The 15,947-nt window shown below is 35.2% G+C and overlaps 1 protein-coding gene across 1 annotated transcript in view; it reads left to right on the forward strand.

Moving 5' to 3' along the window:
• Positions 1-9,976, forward strand: part of LOC138336266 (calcium-dependent secretion activator 1-like) — a 65,251-nt gene extending 55,275 nt beyond the window's left edge. The window contains exons 12-16 of the mRNA XM_069285681.1: positions 862-1,049; positions 1,412-1,513; positions 1,811-1,874; positions 2,253-2,376; positions 8,590-9,976. Of these exons, the coding sequence (XP_069141782.1) occupies positions 862-1,049; positions 1,412-1,513; positions 1,811-1,874; positions 2,253-2,376; positions 8,590-8,756 (645 nt within the window). The 3' untranslated portion in view covers positions 8,757-9,976. The remainder of the gene's footprint in view (positions 1-861; positions 1,050-1,411; positions 1,514-1,810; positions 1,875-2,252; positions 2,377-8,589) is intronic.
• Positions 9,977-15,947: the final 5,971 nt, after the last annotated feature.

Here is a 15,947-nt window from a genome sequence, read left to right on the forward strand (position 1 = left end):
TAAAGTTTTTGATTTTCAATTTTCTAATAAGTACAGTACTGCGATAAGAAAAAATGGTATTTTTTGGGGGCAAGTGGAATTTAATTTTGGGCAATTGCAAGTGAATTATTGGGCTCTACTTGCCTGGGGCAAGTGATTTTGAATTTTTTTTACACTCCTGAAATTTTCCCCAATTTCTTCCAAATTCTGAGTTATTTTCCCAATTGAAAAGGCATGGGCTGTTGAAAATAGTAAGTGAAAAAAACACTGTGAAGTTTTTTCCGCTATGTCTAAGAATGTACTGAAGGGATCTGTCTCAAATTGTATGTGCAGGTTCTTCTAGGGGTCTAGTTGTGCATATTGCATTTTAGGACCGATCGGTGAATAAGATGGCCAACAGGTAGCCATCTTGGATTTTGATAATTGAAGTTTGTTACTGTTATATATCTCAGAAAGTAGTCAAAGGATCTTTCTCAAATTTCATGTGTAGTAATATGTAGTAAAAGCTTGAAAAGCAGAGAAAAGATCCCTCTTTCCTTTGTCAGACAAAGATCGTTCTTAGGTGGGCGCCAAGATCCCTCTGGGATCTCTTGTAACTTATTACACCATCAAATTTACATTTAAATCAAACAATCATTTAACAAAATTTCATGGTCTTCATATTTATTTAAAGTTAAAATCAGTAAGTACATTTACAATAGTATCATTGCTTGAATATAATGAATGATTTTTACCTATTAACTAAAGTATGCGCCTTATTTTTCTGAAATATGCAAATCTACTGTATTATCACTTCATGGAAGCAGAGACTTTTGAAATAATTCTGATTACCTGGTAAGCAACATTTCCATTCATTAAACTTTTATGACCTTTGACCTACAGGGCTGGTTTAGTCCGGGCCAGGTGTTTGTGTTAGACGAGTACTGTGCCCGGTATGGAGTGCGCGGCTGTCACCGACACCTGTGTTACCTTAGTGACCTACTGGAGAGGGCTGAACAAGGAGTGATGATTGATCCAACACTTATACACTACAGCTTTGCATTCTGTGCCTCACATGTCCATGGCAATAGGTTAAGGAGCTTTATGGTTTTTTAAAAAGTTTATTTTTCCCTAGATTTATTGATACAAATATTGGGTAATTATCATTGATGCTATTGTACTTACTCTGTCTCTGCATATTACAGAGTTATCTCCCTTAGAGGTTAGGTATCTATATAATTGTGATGTCGTTACGAAACTTTTTTCATTTTCTCTGAAAAAGATGATGATATTACACTCACAAAATATGACGTAGCAATCAGTATCAACCTGTAAGGGCAGATAAACCTGTACTTTGCAAATACAGAACAAAGCAACGAAAATTTCCTCCTTTGAAAACTCGACCTTAAACCGGTAGATACCAACAATTTGACGTTCATGTTTGTATTTTCAGACCTGACGGAATAGGCACTGTGTTGCTGAGAGAGAAATCCAAGTTTGATGAGATTAAAGAGAGGTTAAGAATACTGCTTGAAAACCAGATCACTCACTTTAGGTAACTAACAGCTAGATTTGTGTTGTTTCTATGTAAATATAAATGTAGGTATGGCTTTGTGTCAAGAATTTAGCATATTGATAAAATACGAAAACGCTTCTCAATACTGTAAAATATCTAAAAGTATGTTGTGTAAAAAACTTTGTTGTTTTTGTGGCCATTGAACCATGAACATAAAAATAACAAATTTGTTTATTGTAATTGTCCCTTCATTGAACCAGTCACCACAAATACAGAAAGATGAAGCATTTGAAAAGATATCTGCTTGATCAATAAATAACTTGCTTCCTATTTTAGGTACTGTTTTCCATTTGGCAGACCAGAAGGAGCCCTGAAGGCAACCCTATCTCTCCTTGAAAGGGTAAAGTATAGCTGTTTGTCAAAGGGACACAACTGTGTTTGATTTGGCACAATGAGTACCTAAAAACAAAAATCAATACAAAATTGTGAACTTTTGACTAGATTAGCTCATGGAACTTAAGAGAGGAGTGATTTTAGATGGGCTATTTCATCTTTGATTGTTACAGAATTATCTACCCTTGCAGTTGGGTATCAATTGTGATGTTACATATAATCTGTTAGAGCAAATTGTGTTGATTCCTCTGAGAGAATATGAAGTTACGCATGCAAATTATTCAAAGAAATTATACTAATACTGAAATGTCCTGTGTAATATGTAATATTTGGACTGTTCTGTTTTCTCTGTCATCAGTTCCTAATGAAAAAAACATGTTTCTAGGTCCTGATGAAAGATATTGTGACACCTGTTCCACCAGAAGAAGTCAGGAATGTCATCAAACTCTGCCTAGAGAATGCAGCCCTGGTAAACTATACCAGAATATCCGAATATGCAAAGATCGAAGGTATATAGAAAAGTATGACGAAAGTAAGAAGCAGGTTCTAATATTTCAATCAATTGGTATCATAATATGTACTCAAGAAATGTGGCTTAGGGCAAAGCTTGTGGGATGGCATGCACTTAACACATTTCAATCAGAATTGTATCTGTATTGAAAGTACATCTTCTCTGTTACTTCTAGAATTAAAGATATACCTGACATCGTTATTGGTATTATTATTGATGTACTAATTTTAAGTTTAACATAAGTGTCAGTGATAAGATTGCAGAGATGAAATGTGAATAACAATGACTATATACTCCTATTAAACTTGGAATGTTTATAGATCTTTCATCTTATTTAAATTTAAAATTAATTTTTTAGATAAAGATGTTATTGATTTGCTAGTGAATTGTACTTAATATTTCTGCTTATCAAATTAATGCTTGTTCAGGACGTAAAGGTGATGATACTTACATGAGTAGTTCTGTCTAAATGTCCTCACAATAGATATTTTACTAGCACTCTGTCTAAATGTCCTCACAATAGATATTTTACTAGCACTCTGTCTAAATGTCATCGCAATAGATATTTTACTAGCACTGGTTATATGTTGCATGTAGTTTGTCTCTACTAGACCGTTGTCACTCTATATGGAGAGCACACATTGTAGTTTTCTGTACACCAAATCTCTGTAGTTTTAGTTGTAGCGATATTTACCTTGGTAACTAGAGACCTGGAAACTTCTATCATGATGGTAATAATTAGAAGTTGTAGCGCTATTTACCTTGGTAACTAGAGACCTGGAAACTTGTATTGTTATGGTAATAGTTAGTTGTTGTAGCGATATTTACCTTGGTAACTAGAGATGGTTTAAATAGAAACATGAAAACACTATGATGTCTATGGAAACATTATTTCTATAGTGAACCACAGGTGATGTAGATGAATGAAGTAGTTGTCAATATACTTATCTTTTTTTCTTCTATTACTGGTTTAAGAGCATGCTAGATAGGAGAAATATTCAGTATTCAAAAGTTCTAGCATATTCTAACAATGAAGAAATTACAAACTGAATTTAAAGCAAGTTTTCAAAATCTACATTAGATATATTACGTATTTCACACATGTTTATTTTCTTTTTGCACATAATGATTTTATTTGATATTGCATTTAGGTAGAAAACACATTTAAGTATATATATAAAGGTGCAGTTGTTTAAAAATGTTATTAATAACTAGATTATTATTACTAGATCAGAATTTTTAAAAGAAATTTTTAAAATTTTCACAGATTATATTTGTCACTTGAACATGTTCAACTTTGTTAAATAAAAACTCATCTTCATGCTACAAAAGATGCTTTTGCTATAAAATATTGCAAGTGCTACTGAAATAATCTTTGCATGAAAGAAAGTGTGTAGAATTGGAAAAATTGGATATAAAATGATTTCTGAATTCTCAAAAAACTCTGCAATCTGACTTGCTTACCTCCTCTTTTCCTTTTTAACCGATACTGTTTGCTTTGAATATTATCTCACTCGCTAGGATCAGGTATGTACTACATTGCCTATCATTGCCTGTAGGTTATTTTTCATTGTTGTTGCTCATGCTGATTTATTATCACGCTGGCAGTAGTAAGCAATCCTTCCCATCTTACGTCAATAATAGTCACAGACGAATGGTATGATGTTAACAACGGTGAGTTATGGTAGTACAGAGTTGTCTGCTCTTTTCATCAGTACATTTTTTGTATCAACATTTCTGGTCATAACATTATTCTAACAAACTAATGATACAATCAATTATTATCTGATACTTGTTCACAAGAGCAGTTAACTCAATTTCTGCTAAGAGTGGCAAAGTTTGCAATTAGCATAATAAATATTTAAGTTTCCAATTCCTTTTTTATTCTGCGTTCACCCAGAGAAATTTGAATATAAAAAATACTTGAAATATAACTTTTTGCTGCCAAAATCTAGGTCACTGTTACTATGAATAGAAATTAACAGAAATTTGAACATCATCTTACAGTCTGCATATTCTTATTGCCCATCCGATACTTTTACACAAATATCATTGATGTATAGTGCTAATATAATGATACCTTGTCTTAAAATGATCTGACTAATTTTAAATCTCTAAAATACATAAAGTATACAAATTAACTGGTACCTATCATGAAATAGATGTTACTCATGTCTTTCTCATCCTGCTCCATCCCTGACACGCCCTGTTCTATCTGTCATCACTGATCTTGCAAACTTCATCCTTATTAAAAGATGTAGAGATTAGGATGCATCTTAGGATGCATCTTATTGGTTTTTTCTTTTTGTAGTTGAATTCTGTGGTTGCAGAAAAAGGGTCCGGCTTAGTTAAATTTATTCATTCATTTTGTTTCAATGAGATTCCATTTTTTTCTTCTATTGAAATCTTGATTTCCAGAAATTGTGCTTGAATTCATGATGTTATATTTAGCATGCATTCCCTTGCTTTTTTGGTAACAACACAACATATTGTCTTTAAATATGAATTCCTATAAAGTAGGAAATATTTGCTTGTAGAAAGTTTGAAATGCTAGCTATTTTTGTGCTTGTGATAATGATGCCTTGTAGATGTATTATGATATACATGTATTTGCGTGGCACCTGTCATTTAATATTTTTGTATTAATTTAAACATGATTTAGACCCTAACTAGAATCTTTGGTGGGTCAGAAGAAAATCTTACTCTATTAAAGATTCTGAATTTCTTACCTTTCTACCTAGTTAGGGTGTATGTAAGTGCCTTATTGTGTATTTGCATAATACAGAGTTATCTGCCCTTATGGGTAGGTATCGATTGTAACATAATGTGTTTGTGAACGTAACATCATACTTTTCTGAGAAAATAATGTGAATTCGCACCCACAAGATAATGACATGACAATGGATACTTACACGCAAAGGATTTAATTGTGTAATATGCAAATACGGAATAAGGGCATCCTTACATTTTTAGGTCACCTGACCATAGGTCATGGTGACCTATTGCGATAGCCTTTTGTCCGTCGTCGTCTGTCGTCTGTCGTCCGTCGTGCGTTAACTTTTTGTTGTGAACACGATAACTTGAGTAAATGTGAACCGAGATTGGTGAAACTTTGTATGTAGGTTAATAGTAACAAGATCTCGGACAAGTTCGAGTTTCAGGGTTGCTGGGTCAAGTTCAAGGTCACTGCTACTATCTTTAGAAAATCCCTATCAGCACTCTAGTGGCTTCATTCCTTGAGTGATTTTGATCACACTTCACACATAGACAAAGGATCATAATATCTCGGACAAGTATGAGTGTGAAGATTGCCAGACTAAGGTCAAGGTCACTTACTATTTTTAGATAATTTCTTTGTCAGCACTCTAGCGGCTTCATTCCTTGAGGTGCTCTAGCGGCTTCATTCCTTGAGTGATTTTTATCAAACTGCACACAAATTTAAAGGACTATAATATTTTCGACAAGATACAGTTTCAGGATTGCCAGGTCAAGGTCAAGGTCACTGTTACTATTTTTAGGTCACCTGACCATACATCATAGTGACCTACTGCAATAGCCTATTGTCCATCATGTTCATGTTCTTTGTAATAATGCTATTATTGGACCTTGTGTTCTAAAGATATTGTGGTGCTTTATCAGAATTGTGAATTTTATAACCCTTAGCCTCTTTGTCTGCCCCTGGGGAGGAGGCTAAGTTTGCTATAGTTTATATTGAATACTTCTTGGGTTTATATTGACCTTGTGTCAAAGGGAAACTACTTGCAAAAGCACCTCTCCCCCCTCAAATTTACACAAAGTTGTGATGGGTAACACCACAGACATTTTACCTGGACAGATGATAAATTGGTGGCCATATATACCAAATAGGTACAATTGCATGTTATATGATGTAAATTACATTGATAATGATATCAGGTAATCGTTATTCATATCAGTTGATACACTAAAAGTGTTAATATTATTATATATAGTGTTTTTAGGTCATCTGACCCGAAGGGTCAGGATGACCTATAGTCATCATGCTTCGCCGTGCGCCGTCCGCCGTCCGTAAACTTTTCACATTTCAATCTTCTTCTCAAGTTTGACTAGTGGGATTAAGCTGAAACTTACATGAAATGATCCTGACATGGTCCCGACAAAGTGTTGTTATTTTTCGGGTCGATCCGAAATCCAAGATGGCCGCCACAGCCGCCATCTTGAAAACATATTTTGAACTTCTTCTCAAGTTCTACCAGTGCGATTTGGCTGAGACTTGCATGAAATGATCCTGACATGGTCCCGACAAAGTGTTGTTATTTTTCGGGTCGATCCGAAATTCAAGATGGCCGCCACAGCCGCCATCTTGAAAACACATTTTGAACTTCTTCTCAAGTTCTACAAGTGCAGATTGGCTGAAACTTGCATAAAAATGATCCTGACATGGTCCCGACAAAGTGTTGTTATTTTTCAGGTCGATCCGAAATCCAAGATGGCCGCCACAGCCGCCATCTTGAAAACACATTTTGAACTTCTTCTCAAGTTATACCGGTGCGATTTGGCTGAAACTTGCATGAAATGATCCTGACATGGTCCAGACAAAGTGTTGTTATTTTTCGGGTCGATCCGAAATCCAAGATGGCCGCCACAGCCGTCATTTTGAAAACACATTTTGAACTTCTTCTCAAGTTCTACTAGTGCGATTTGGCTGAAACTTGCATGAAATGATCCTGACATGGTTCCGACAAAGTGTTGTTATTTTTCGGGTCGATCCGAAATCAAAGATGGCCGCCACAGCCGCCATCTTGAAAACACATTTTGAACTTCTTCTCAAGTTCTACCGGTGCGATTTGGCTGAGACTTGCATGAAATGATCCTGACATGGTCCCGACAAAGTGTTCTTATTTTTCGGGTCGATCCGAAATCCAAGAGGGCCGCCACAGCCACCATCTTGAAAACACATTTTGAACTTCTTCTCAAGTTCTACCAGTGCGATTTGGCTGAAACTTGCATGAAATGATCCTTACATGGTCCCGACAAAGTGTTGTTACATCTCTGGTTGATCCCCAATTGAAGATGGCAACCATGATGCATGACACTATATCTAATTAATTTCCTATATGATTATTGCCAAGGTACTCAGATGACCGTTAAGGCCCATGGGCCTCTTGTTTGTGATTTTTCAACATCAGATGGGTAGCATTTAAATAATGACCCACGTATATTAAATATCTTGACTGATTCATTTACACACTTTGGTGAAAATTATACAAAATTTGAATACAAGAATATTCTGAATATGATGATTTTGTTTCGGGATCCCAAACACTCATTTATTTCGTATACTGTTCACAGGGTCCATGGATGATAAAATTAGAAAGAAAAATAACAACCATATGTCAGTTATGATAAATTGTTCCAGTATGCAAATTCATCCAAGACCTCATTGCATACAGAGTTTCATCAACATCAGTTCATATTTACTTCAGCTTCTGTGTTGAATACAGGAGGGAAAAAATTAACACACCATGTGTTAAAGTCCCTCATAGCTATTGTGTTGGCCCTTAAATGACAAATTACTATTGGATGTCAGGTGACAGTTAAGGCCCATGGACCTTTTGTTTATGAAACTTCTTTGATTAAGGATGGGAGTATGATGTAAGAACTTACTGTTATGTCAAAGAAGTTTTGCTCCTTATCTGTTTCAGCTTTCTTTAGTAGAAATATTTGCTTTTATTATATTCACTCTATTGGTTACTTGTTTTGTTAAAATTTTTTCCATTGCAGTACTGAACAGTAGAATAATTACAATATGATGTGAAAAAGCTTCTTGTCATATTTCAAATCTGGCCACGGTGACCTAATAATAGGACATGTAAGGCAGAAAAAACATCTGCTAATGATTGATAGCACTTATTTTAGTTTCTATTGTATGTTCACCATTATTTAGAATGCTATTCTATTTATTTTTAGTGATATATTCAGATTTTAGTGTGACCGTGAACATCATGGCCAATCGACATCTTAAACTATTACATGATCACATCACAGTTTAGCATAAGCTCATGATCATTCTTCAGTCACAAGTCCTAGTTTAACTGTTTCAAACAAATGCTTGATGAGAAAAAATCTTACTGTATCAGATGTTTATTAAAGAAAGAAAAAATCAATTCGGGTTTGATCACAAAATTGATGAATCAATGTGAATCAAGGATTATATTGGTTTTATGTTCAGAATCGTACAGCGATGAGGTGACCCCCAAAAAGAGGCTGGATGATGTTTTACACTTGGCTGAGCTGTGTATTGAGGTTCTACAGCAGAACGAAGAACATCATGCCGAGGTGAGTCCTGGGATAGCACCGGTCAGTTTGTCCACACTTAGGGTCACTGTTGTTCATTAGTGCCGACATAAGTTGGTGTTAAAAATGATAATCTAATCAGAAAAACGAAAATTCTTGCTGAGATTCCAAGGTTCGTTCTGGGGTATTCATTCTAATACTCATATTGTACTCAGATAGATATCTTATCTTAGTGACCAGTTTTCCTGTTCAATTTGAACTTAACTATTTTTACCCGATAGACCCATACTTAAAATATAGCTAAACCTAAAAAGTTAAATCACATTCAGGATATATTATCAGTCTTAAAAATATAGATTTTATTTGTGGACACTAAAACAAATTTCATGCAGAATCCCACTTTGTCTTAAAATTGTATAGAATTACAACGGGTCTAGATCTTATCATGGAACAAGGATATCAGAAGATGTTTTCCTCAGAAATTCTGATAACTTGGTAATAGTAAGGTATCTGTATGATATGATAATATTACATACTAGATAATTTCTCAGATTTAGAATTGCTGCTTTCTCAACCATCTGAACATAGAGCTGCCCTTTTAAAATTCAAAATAAACATTTTCTGTTTACATTTGAACGCTTGTCTATACAAACTCTGCTGTAGTCATCAAGGCTTTCTGTATCTGGAGCAGTTAAGATCTCACAAAAAGTAAAGACTTAATGTATTAGTAACACTATATTTGTACACGGAAAGTTTCTATGCTTAATATTTTCATTTGTCTATCTTGATACTAAGTACAAAAATAACTTTAAATGATTTAATGTACCAAATAATTTTCTGATAAGATAGTCCTGAAAAATCTTTTTTTTAAATATAATTAATACCGTTAACCAACTTTCTTTCGTGTGTGATTTACTTTGCGATTAAAATAAGTTCACAAAATCTTTATATAGCTGTGATTTAGCCACCACCACCTACTACAGCTGGTGCTGGTGGACCTTTAATTAAGGCTGATATTCTATTGAGTTATTATTAAATATTATATCTCCAGCAAAAAAAAAAAAAAAAAAAAAATGAATAAATGAATAATGATGTCATGTAGAAAAGTGAAATAGATAGTGGCCTCACGACAAATATGTTGACTTCAATAGTAGACATAAATTTACAAACCTAAAAATGTTTTGACTAATGTATATATCACCGAATTAGATAGATTGGGCAGTATCGGGGTGGTTCTGTGTATAAATTCATTTCACCTGATTTACAGCCATGGACAGCTAGCATCCTTGACCTTGATTGATTCAGTAGCTGGTGGTAGGGTGAAGGTCACATTCAGACTTGTTCATATGTTAATTTACATGTATAAATTTATATATACAGTATATAATTTCTTGTATCTAATAACATTACTATTTTGAATCTTAGTTTGTTTGAATATTTGATATTACTGATTAAAAACAGATATGAGAAAAAATTTCAATGTAAGAGATAATTTTATAGCATATATTTTCAAATTCAATCAAAATTTGAATATTTCAAAATTCAGTTTAATAATATATTTTCAGCAATGTTTCCATGGTTACAGAAAAAAGTACAAAAGTGAAAACCTAAAAATAGCAAAAGGGCAACTACTAGACCATAAGACCAATGTGTCTAAGAAGTTTTGTGGAAATATCTCTTCTGCTTTTAAGAGTTATGCTCCGGAAACGAACCTGGTACAAAAATATGATATTTTCAGGCAATGTTTCAATGGTTACGGAAACAAGAGGCCCAGAGGGCCTGTATCGCTCACACTGGTTTGTAATGCCAAGTAATGTTCTGAATACAGGTTCATTGTTTCTTTTCTGAAGGAATTTTAATATTAACCTCTAAATCCCCTATTGGGGGCCCCACCCCTCCCGCCCCCAGGGATGTCAGAGCCAAAATTTATACAAGTTCTGTGCCCCTTCCCCCAAGGATTGTTTATGGCCAAATTTGGTCACAATCCAAGCAAAACTCTAGGACAAGAAGTGATTTATAGGATTTACCTCTATTTCCCCTATTGGGCCCCACCCGTCCTGCCCTCGGGGGGCCAGAGTCAAAATTTATACAAGTTCTGTTCCCCTTCCCCCAAGGATGTTTGTGGCCAAATTTGGTTACAATCCATGCAGAACTCTATGACTAGTAGCGATTTAAAGGATTTACCTCTATGTCCCCTATTGGGCCCCGCCCCTCCTGCCCCCGGGGGGTCAGAGCCAAAATTTATACAAGTTCTGTTCCCCTTCCCCCAAGGATGTTTGTGGCCAAATTTGGTTACATTTCATTCAGAACTCTATGACTAGTATCGATTTAAAGGATTTACCTCTATTTCCCCTATTGGGCCCCGCCCCTCCTGCCCCTGGGGATCAGAGCCAAAATTTATACAAGTTCTGTTCCCCTTCCCCCAAGGATGTTTGTGGCCAAATTTGGTTACAATTCATGTAGAGCTCTATAACTAGTAGAGATTTAAAGGATTTACCTCTATTTCCCCTATTTGGCCCCGCCCCTCCTGCCCTCGGGGGGTCAGAGCCAAAATTTATACAAGGTCTGTTCCCCCTCCCCCAAGGATGTTTGTGGCCAAATTTGGTTACATTCCATTCAGAACTCTATGACTAGTAGCGATTTAAAGGATTTACCTCTATTACCCCTATTGGGCCCCGCCCCTCCTGCCCCCCGGGGGACCAGAGCCAAAATTTATACAAGTTCTGTTCCCCTTCCCCCAAGGATGTTTGTGGCCAAATTTGGTTACATTCCATTCAGAACTCTATGACTAGTAGCGATTTAAAGGATTTACCTCTATTTCCCCTATTGGGCCCCGCCCCTCCTGCCCCCGGGGGACCAGAGTCAAAATTTACACAAGTTCTGTTCCCCTTCCCCCAAGGATGTTTGTGGCTAATTTTGGTTACAACCCATGCAGAACTCTAAGACAAGTAACGATTTAAAGGATTTACCTCTATTACCCCTATTGGGCCCCGCCCCTCCTGCCCCTGGGGGACCAGAGCCAAAATTTATACAAGTTCTGTTTCCCCTCCCCCAAGGATGTTTGTGGTCAAATTTGGTTACAATCCATGCAGAACTCTAGGACAAGTAGCGATTTATAGGATTTACCTCTATTTCCCCTATTGGGCCCCGCCCCTCCTGCCCCGGGGGGGACAGAGCCAAAATTTATACAAGTTCTGTTCCCCTTCCCCCAAGGATGTTTGTGGCCAAATTTGGTTACATTCCATTCAGAACTCTATGACTAGTAGCGATTTAAAGGATTTACCTCTATTTCCCCTATTGGGCCCCGCCCCTCCTGCCCCCGGGGGACCAGAGTCAAAATTTACACAAGTTCTGTTCCCCTTCCCCCAAGGATGTTTGTGGCCAAATTTGGTTACAATCCATGCAGAACTCTATGACTAGTAGCGATTTAAAGGAAATGTTGACGGACGGAGGCGGACGGACGGACGACGGACGGACGGACGGACGGACGACGGACGCCGCGCCATGACATAAGCTCACCGGCCCTTCGGGCCAGGTGAGCTAAAAATGCAAAAAATGAAAACCTAAAAATAGCAAAAGGCACTACTAGACCATAAGACCAATGTGTGTATGAAGTTTCGTGGAAATATCTCTACTGGTTTTAGAATTATGCTCCGGAAACCATTCGTAAGGATGGACGGACGGACGGATGGACAGACGGACAGAACACATTTGTATATTCCCCGCCAACTTCGTTGGGCGGGGGATAACTAGGGCTCTCTTGGAACCTACATATGGAATTTGAGAAACATCCCTCCAGTTCTTTCTGAGAAATAGTGGTAACAAACTTTAATTATCAAAATCCAAGATGGCTGCCGGTCGGCCATCTAGTTCACCGATTGGTCTCAAAATGCAATATGCACAACTAGGGTCCTAGGGAAATTTCTGCATGATATTCGAGAAAGATACCTTCAGAACTTTCTGAGAAATAGCGGTAAAAACTTAAACTATCAAAATCCAAGATGGCCGTCGGTCGGCCATCTTTTTCACCGATCGGTTACAAAATGCAATATGCACAACTAGGGTCCTAGTGGAACCTATATATGAAATTTGAGAAAAATCCCTTAAGCACTTTCTGAGAAATAGCAGTAACAAGAATTGTTAATGGACGGAAGGACGGACGGACCATGGACTACGGACGAAAGGCGATTTGAATAGCTCACCATCTGATGATGGGTGGGCTAAAAATATGAGTGCCCTTTCCCGACAATGTTTCAAACCAAATTTGGTTGCCATCGATCCAAGGATGAAGGACGAGTAGGATTTTAAAGCGAAAATTAAGAAATTTCCCCTTTCGGGGCCAAGCCCCATTGCCCCTATTGGTCAGACTTACTCATTTATAGATGTATAAAATATGATTGTCCTTCCCCAATGATATTTCACATCAAATATGGATGTAATCTACTCATGAGTTAAGGAGGAGTAGGCTTTTGTATAAATAGTCTTAAGCACAACGCATGGCGATGAACGAAACACGATGACAATAGGTCATCCTGACCTTTAGTCAGAAGACCAAAAAATAGACAACAATGCAGTATATATGTTGAAGAGTTGGTTTATTTGTACACATAACTTGCACCATAACAATAGAGACTGCGAATATTGCACAATTATATATATATATATATATATTATCATATATGTACCATGATTAATTAAGATGAATTTGCATAATTTTGTAAAGGTAGACAAAAACATTCTAGCACAATTTTAAAAAAAAATCAACATTTGCCCCAGTTTGTTCTAGTGTTCAATGGTCAGATTCATCATACAGTAGGTATTAGCTAGTTTTCATTAACTTCTTTTTTCTTCTAACTTCTAACATAAAGAAGTACTTAAAACTTCATTTTTTGGAGGAAAACCTACATTAGATTTCAGATACCCTTAGAGATGCTACACCACAGACGATAGGTATTCTTTTCTCTATCAAAATATATTGGATTTTAGATAAATACCTTTACATATTGTAATCTCTACGATACCAAGTACCAAATTCTTCTCTTTTATCTTTTTGGATGATGGTATTGCATTAGTTTATGGAATTTTAGTGAAAATGGGGCTTTAATCAGATATGTATAACAGGGACACTCTTATACAGGTATTTATTAATATGGTTGATGTTGAAAATCTCTAGTGAAACACCTCCTTTTTTTGTAAATAACTATCCATCATATAAAATCTAAGTTAAAATTCATCCGTCAAAAATTACAGGAAATATTTCTTTAATTGATTTATGAAATTCCTGATTAAAGCTCCTTAACTGATCTAACTTTCCACATATTTTCTAGTATTTTTTTCGTTTCCGAATTATTGCTTACCTATATTATAATGATTTCAGAAGATTTTGAAAAGCTAACATTTCCCTTTGTTCAGTTATCCCATATCTGGCATATTTCAGTATGACAGCGTGTGTACAACACTCTACTAGTGAGGACATTTCAACAGCGACATGGAGGTACTGTACATTCTAAATATTCTAAACAATATGGTGCATAAACCAATACTATCAACATTTATGATAATTGAAAGAAAACTTAAATATCAATTAAATTAACGACAGTCAATACGGTGGTTTTGGGATCCCAAAACGACATGGGTACTAACGTACGATTTACCTTTGTACCTTTTGGTGGTTATGACGTCACAAATATCACATGAAAAATGATGATGTCACAATCACCGGAAGGTACCTGTAGAACTAATCAAATATACCTGGTAAATTATACTTATTCTCACGTCTTTTTGGGATCTCAAAATCGACGTATTAAATTAATGAGAGAATTGGGATTAAAAGACAATCTCCTATATATAATGATCTACATTATGTATTTGGAATTCATTTTGTGTATAATTGTAAGTAAAAATAGTCATAAAAACATATAATGAAAAGACAACCATAAATAAACAAAAATCATAGTTTAACACAGAATATAAATGCTGCTTACCATTAATACCAGTTAAAACCTAAAGCTAAATTGTTCAAGATATTCAAATTAAAATTTGTCAAAAAAATGGCAGATATCATGTTCTTAAGTATATCTACAACTAGTGTGACAAGGAGATTCTACAGACACAAAGATCTTAGTAGTTGTTCTTTAAAAGCACTACAATGTTAGTCAGGTAATCTATGGAATTTCAAAACTTTTACCAATTTCAATTCTATACATAGCTGAGGATATATATTTCTAAATCAGACAGAATGTCAAGTGACCACAACCCTGTATGTCCTTCACAATCACCATGAAATATTCATTCTTTTTTGGAGTTCCAGGTCCACACACAACATAAAGAGAATTTAACAAAACAGGAAAGGCTGAAGGAATGTACCATTGCCATTTAACAAAACAAATAACATATATATATATACTATATAAATTATAATAACATTTCAGATATTCAATAAATAAAATTTCTGAACAAGGAATATATATGTAAATATGAAACAGAAACTTCAGTGGCAGTTATTTATAATATTTCATAAGTCTATACAAATATGCTTTCTTGATTTAAAGTTCGATTTTGTTGCATTTATTAATGTATCACAACAAATAATGATGGAATGTTTCTATAGTAGTTTTCATCACATAGAAATATAATTAACATAACAAGTTTTAAGTATTAACAAGAATCAAAATTATTTTCACCATTAATTTGATCAGTGTTAAATAAATTCTTCTGCTACTTTGTCGTTTCGTATTGCTGAGTTATCTACTCTTGAGTTACCTAACCTGAAGAATGGATATAATTGTAATATCATTTGTTTATATCATAAACTCCTAATTTAACGAGAAATAAAAATACAAGGCAGATAATCAATGAAATCTCAGAAAGGCAGTAACATTTTCAATCTTATCTCAAATAAATAAACGAAAAGAAGATCATTAGTACATGTACTCATGGCAGTTTCAAAGTAAATATCTAAATTCAACACTAACCTCTTCATGTACTAGCAGGGTTAAGACCTTACTTATCAAGTGTTAACGAAGACTCAAGTATCTAAAGGGAAATGTTGATATTTTAAATCAGCTGTTTTTGTTATACAAGAAACTCTTGTTTCTTCTAATCTTAAGAGATATTACATACGCAAATACATGTCTTGACAGTTTTTGCACTATAACCCTCTAAAAGCTTCATGTCACATATTCGGTCAGTTAGTTTTCAATAAGAAACATATGAAGATCTGAACACAGTTAAATACTGTCAAAGTGAGAAAAGTCTCTAGTTTTCTAAATATACAAAACAATGTCAAACATA

The sequence above is a fragment of the Argopecten irradians genome, chromosome 12, assembly GCF_041381155.1.
Source record: "Argopecten irradians isolate NY chromosome 12, Ai_NY, whole genome shotgun sequence".
Classification (NCBI taxonomy): Eukaryota; Metazoa; Mollusca; class Bivalvia; order Pectinida; family Pectinidae; genus Argopecten; species Argopecten irradians.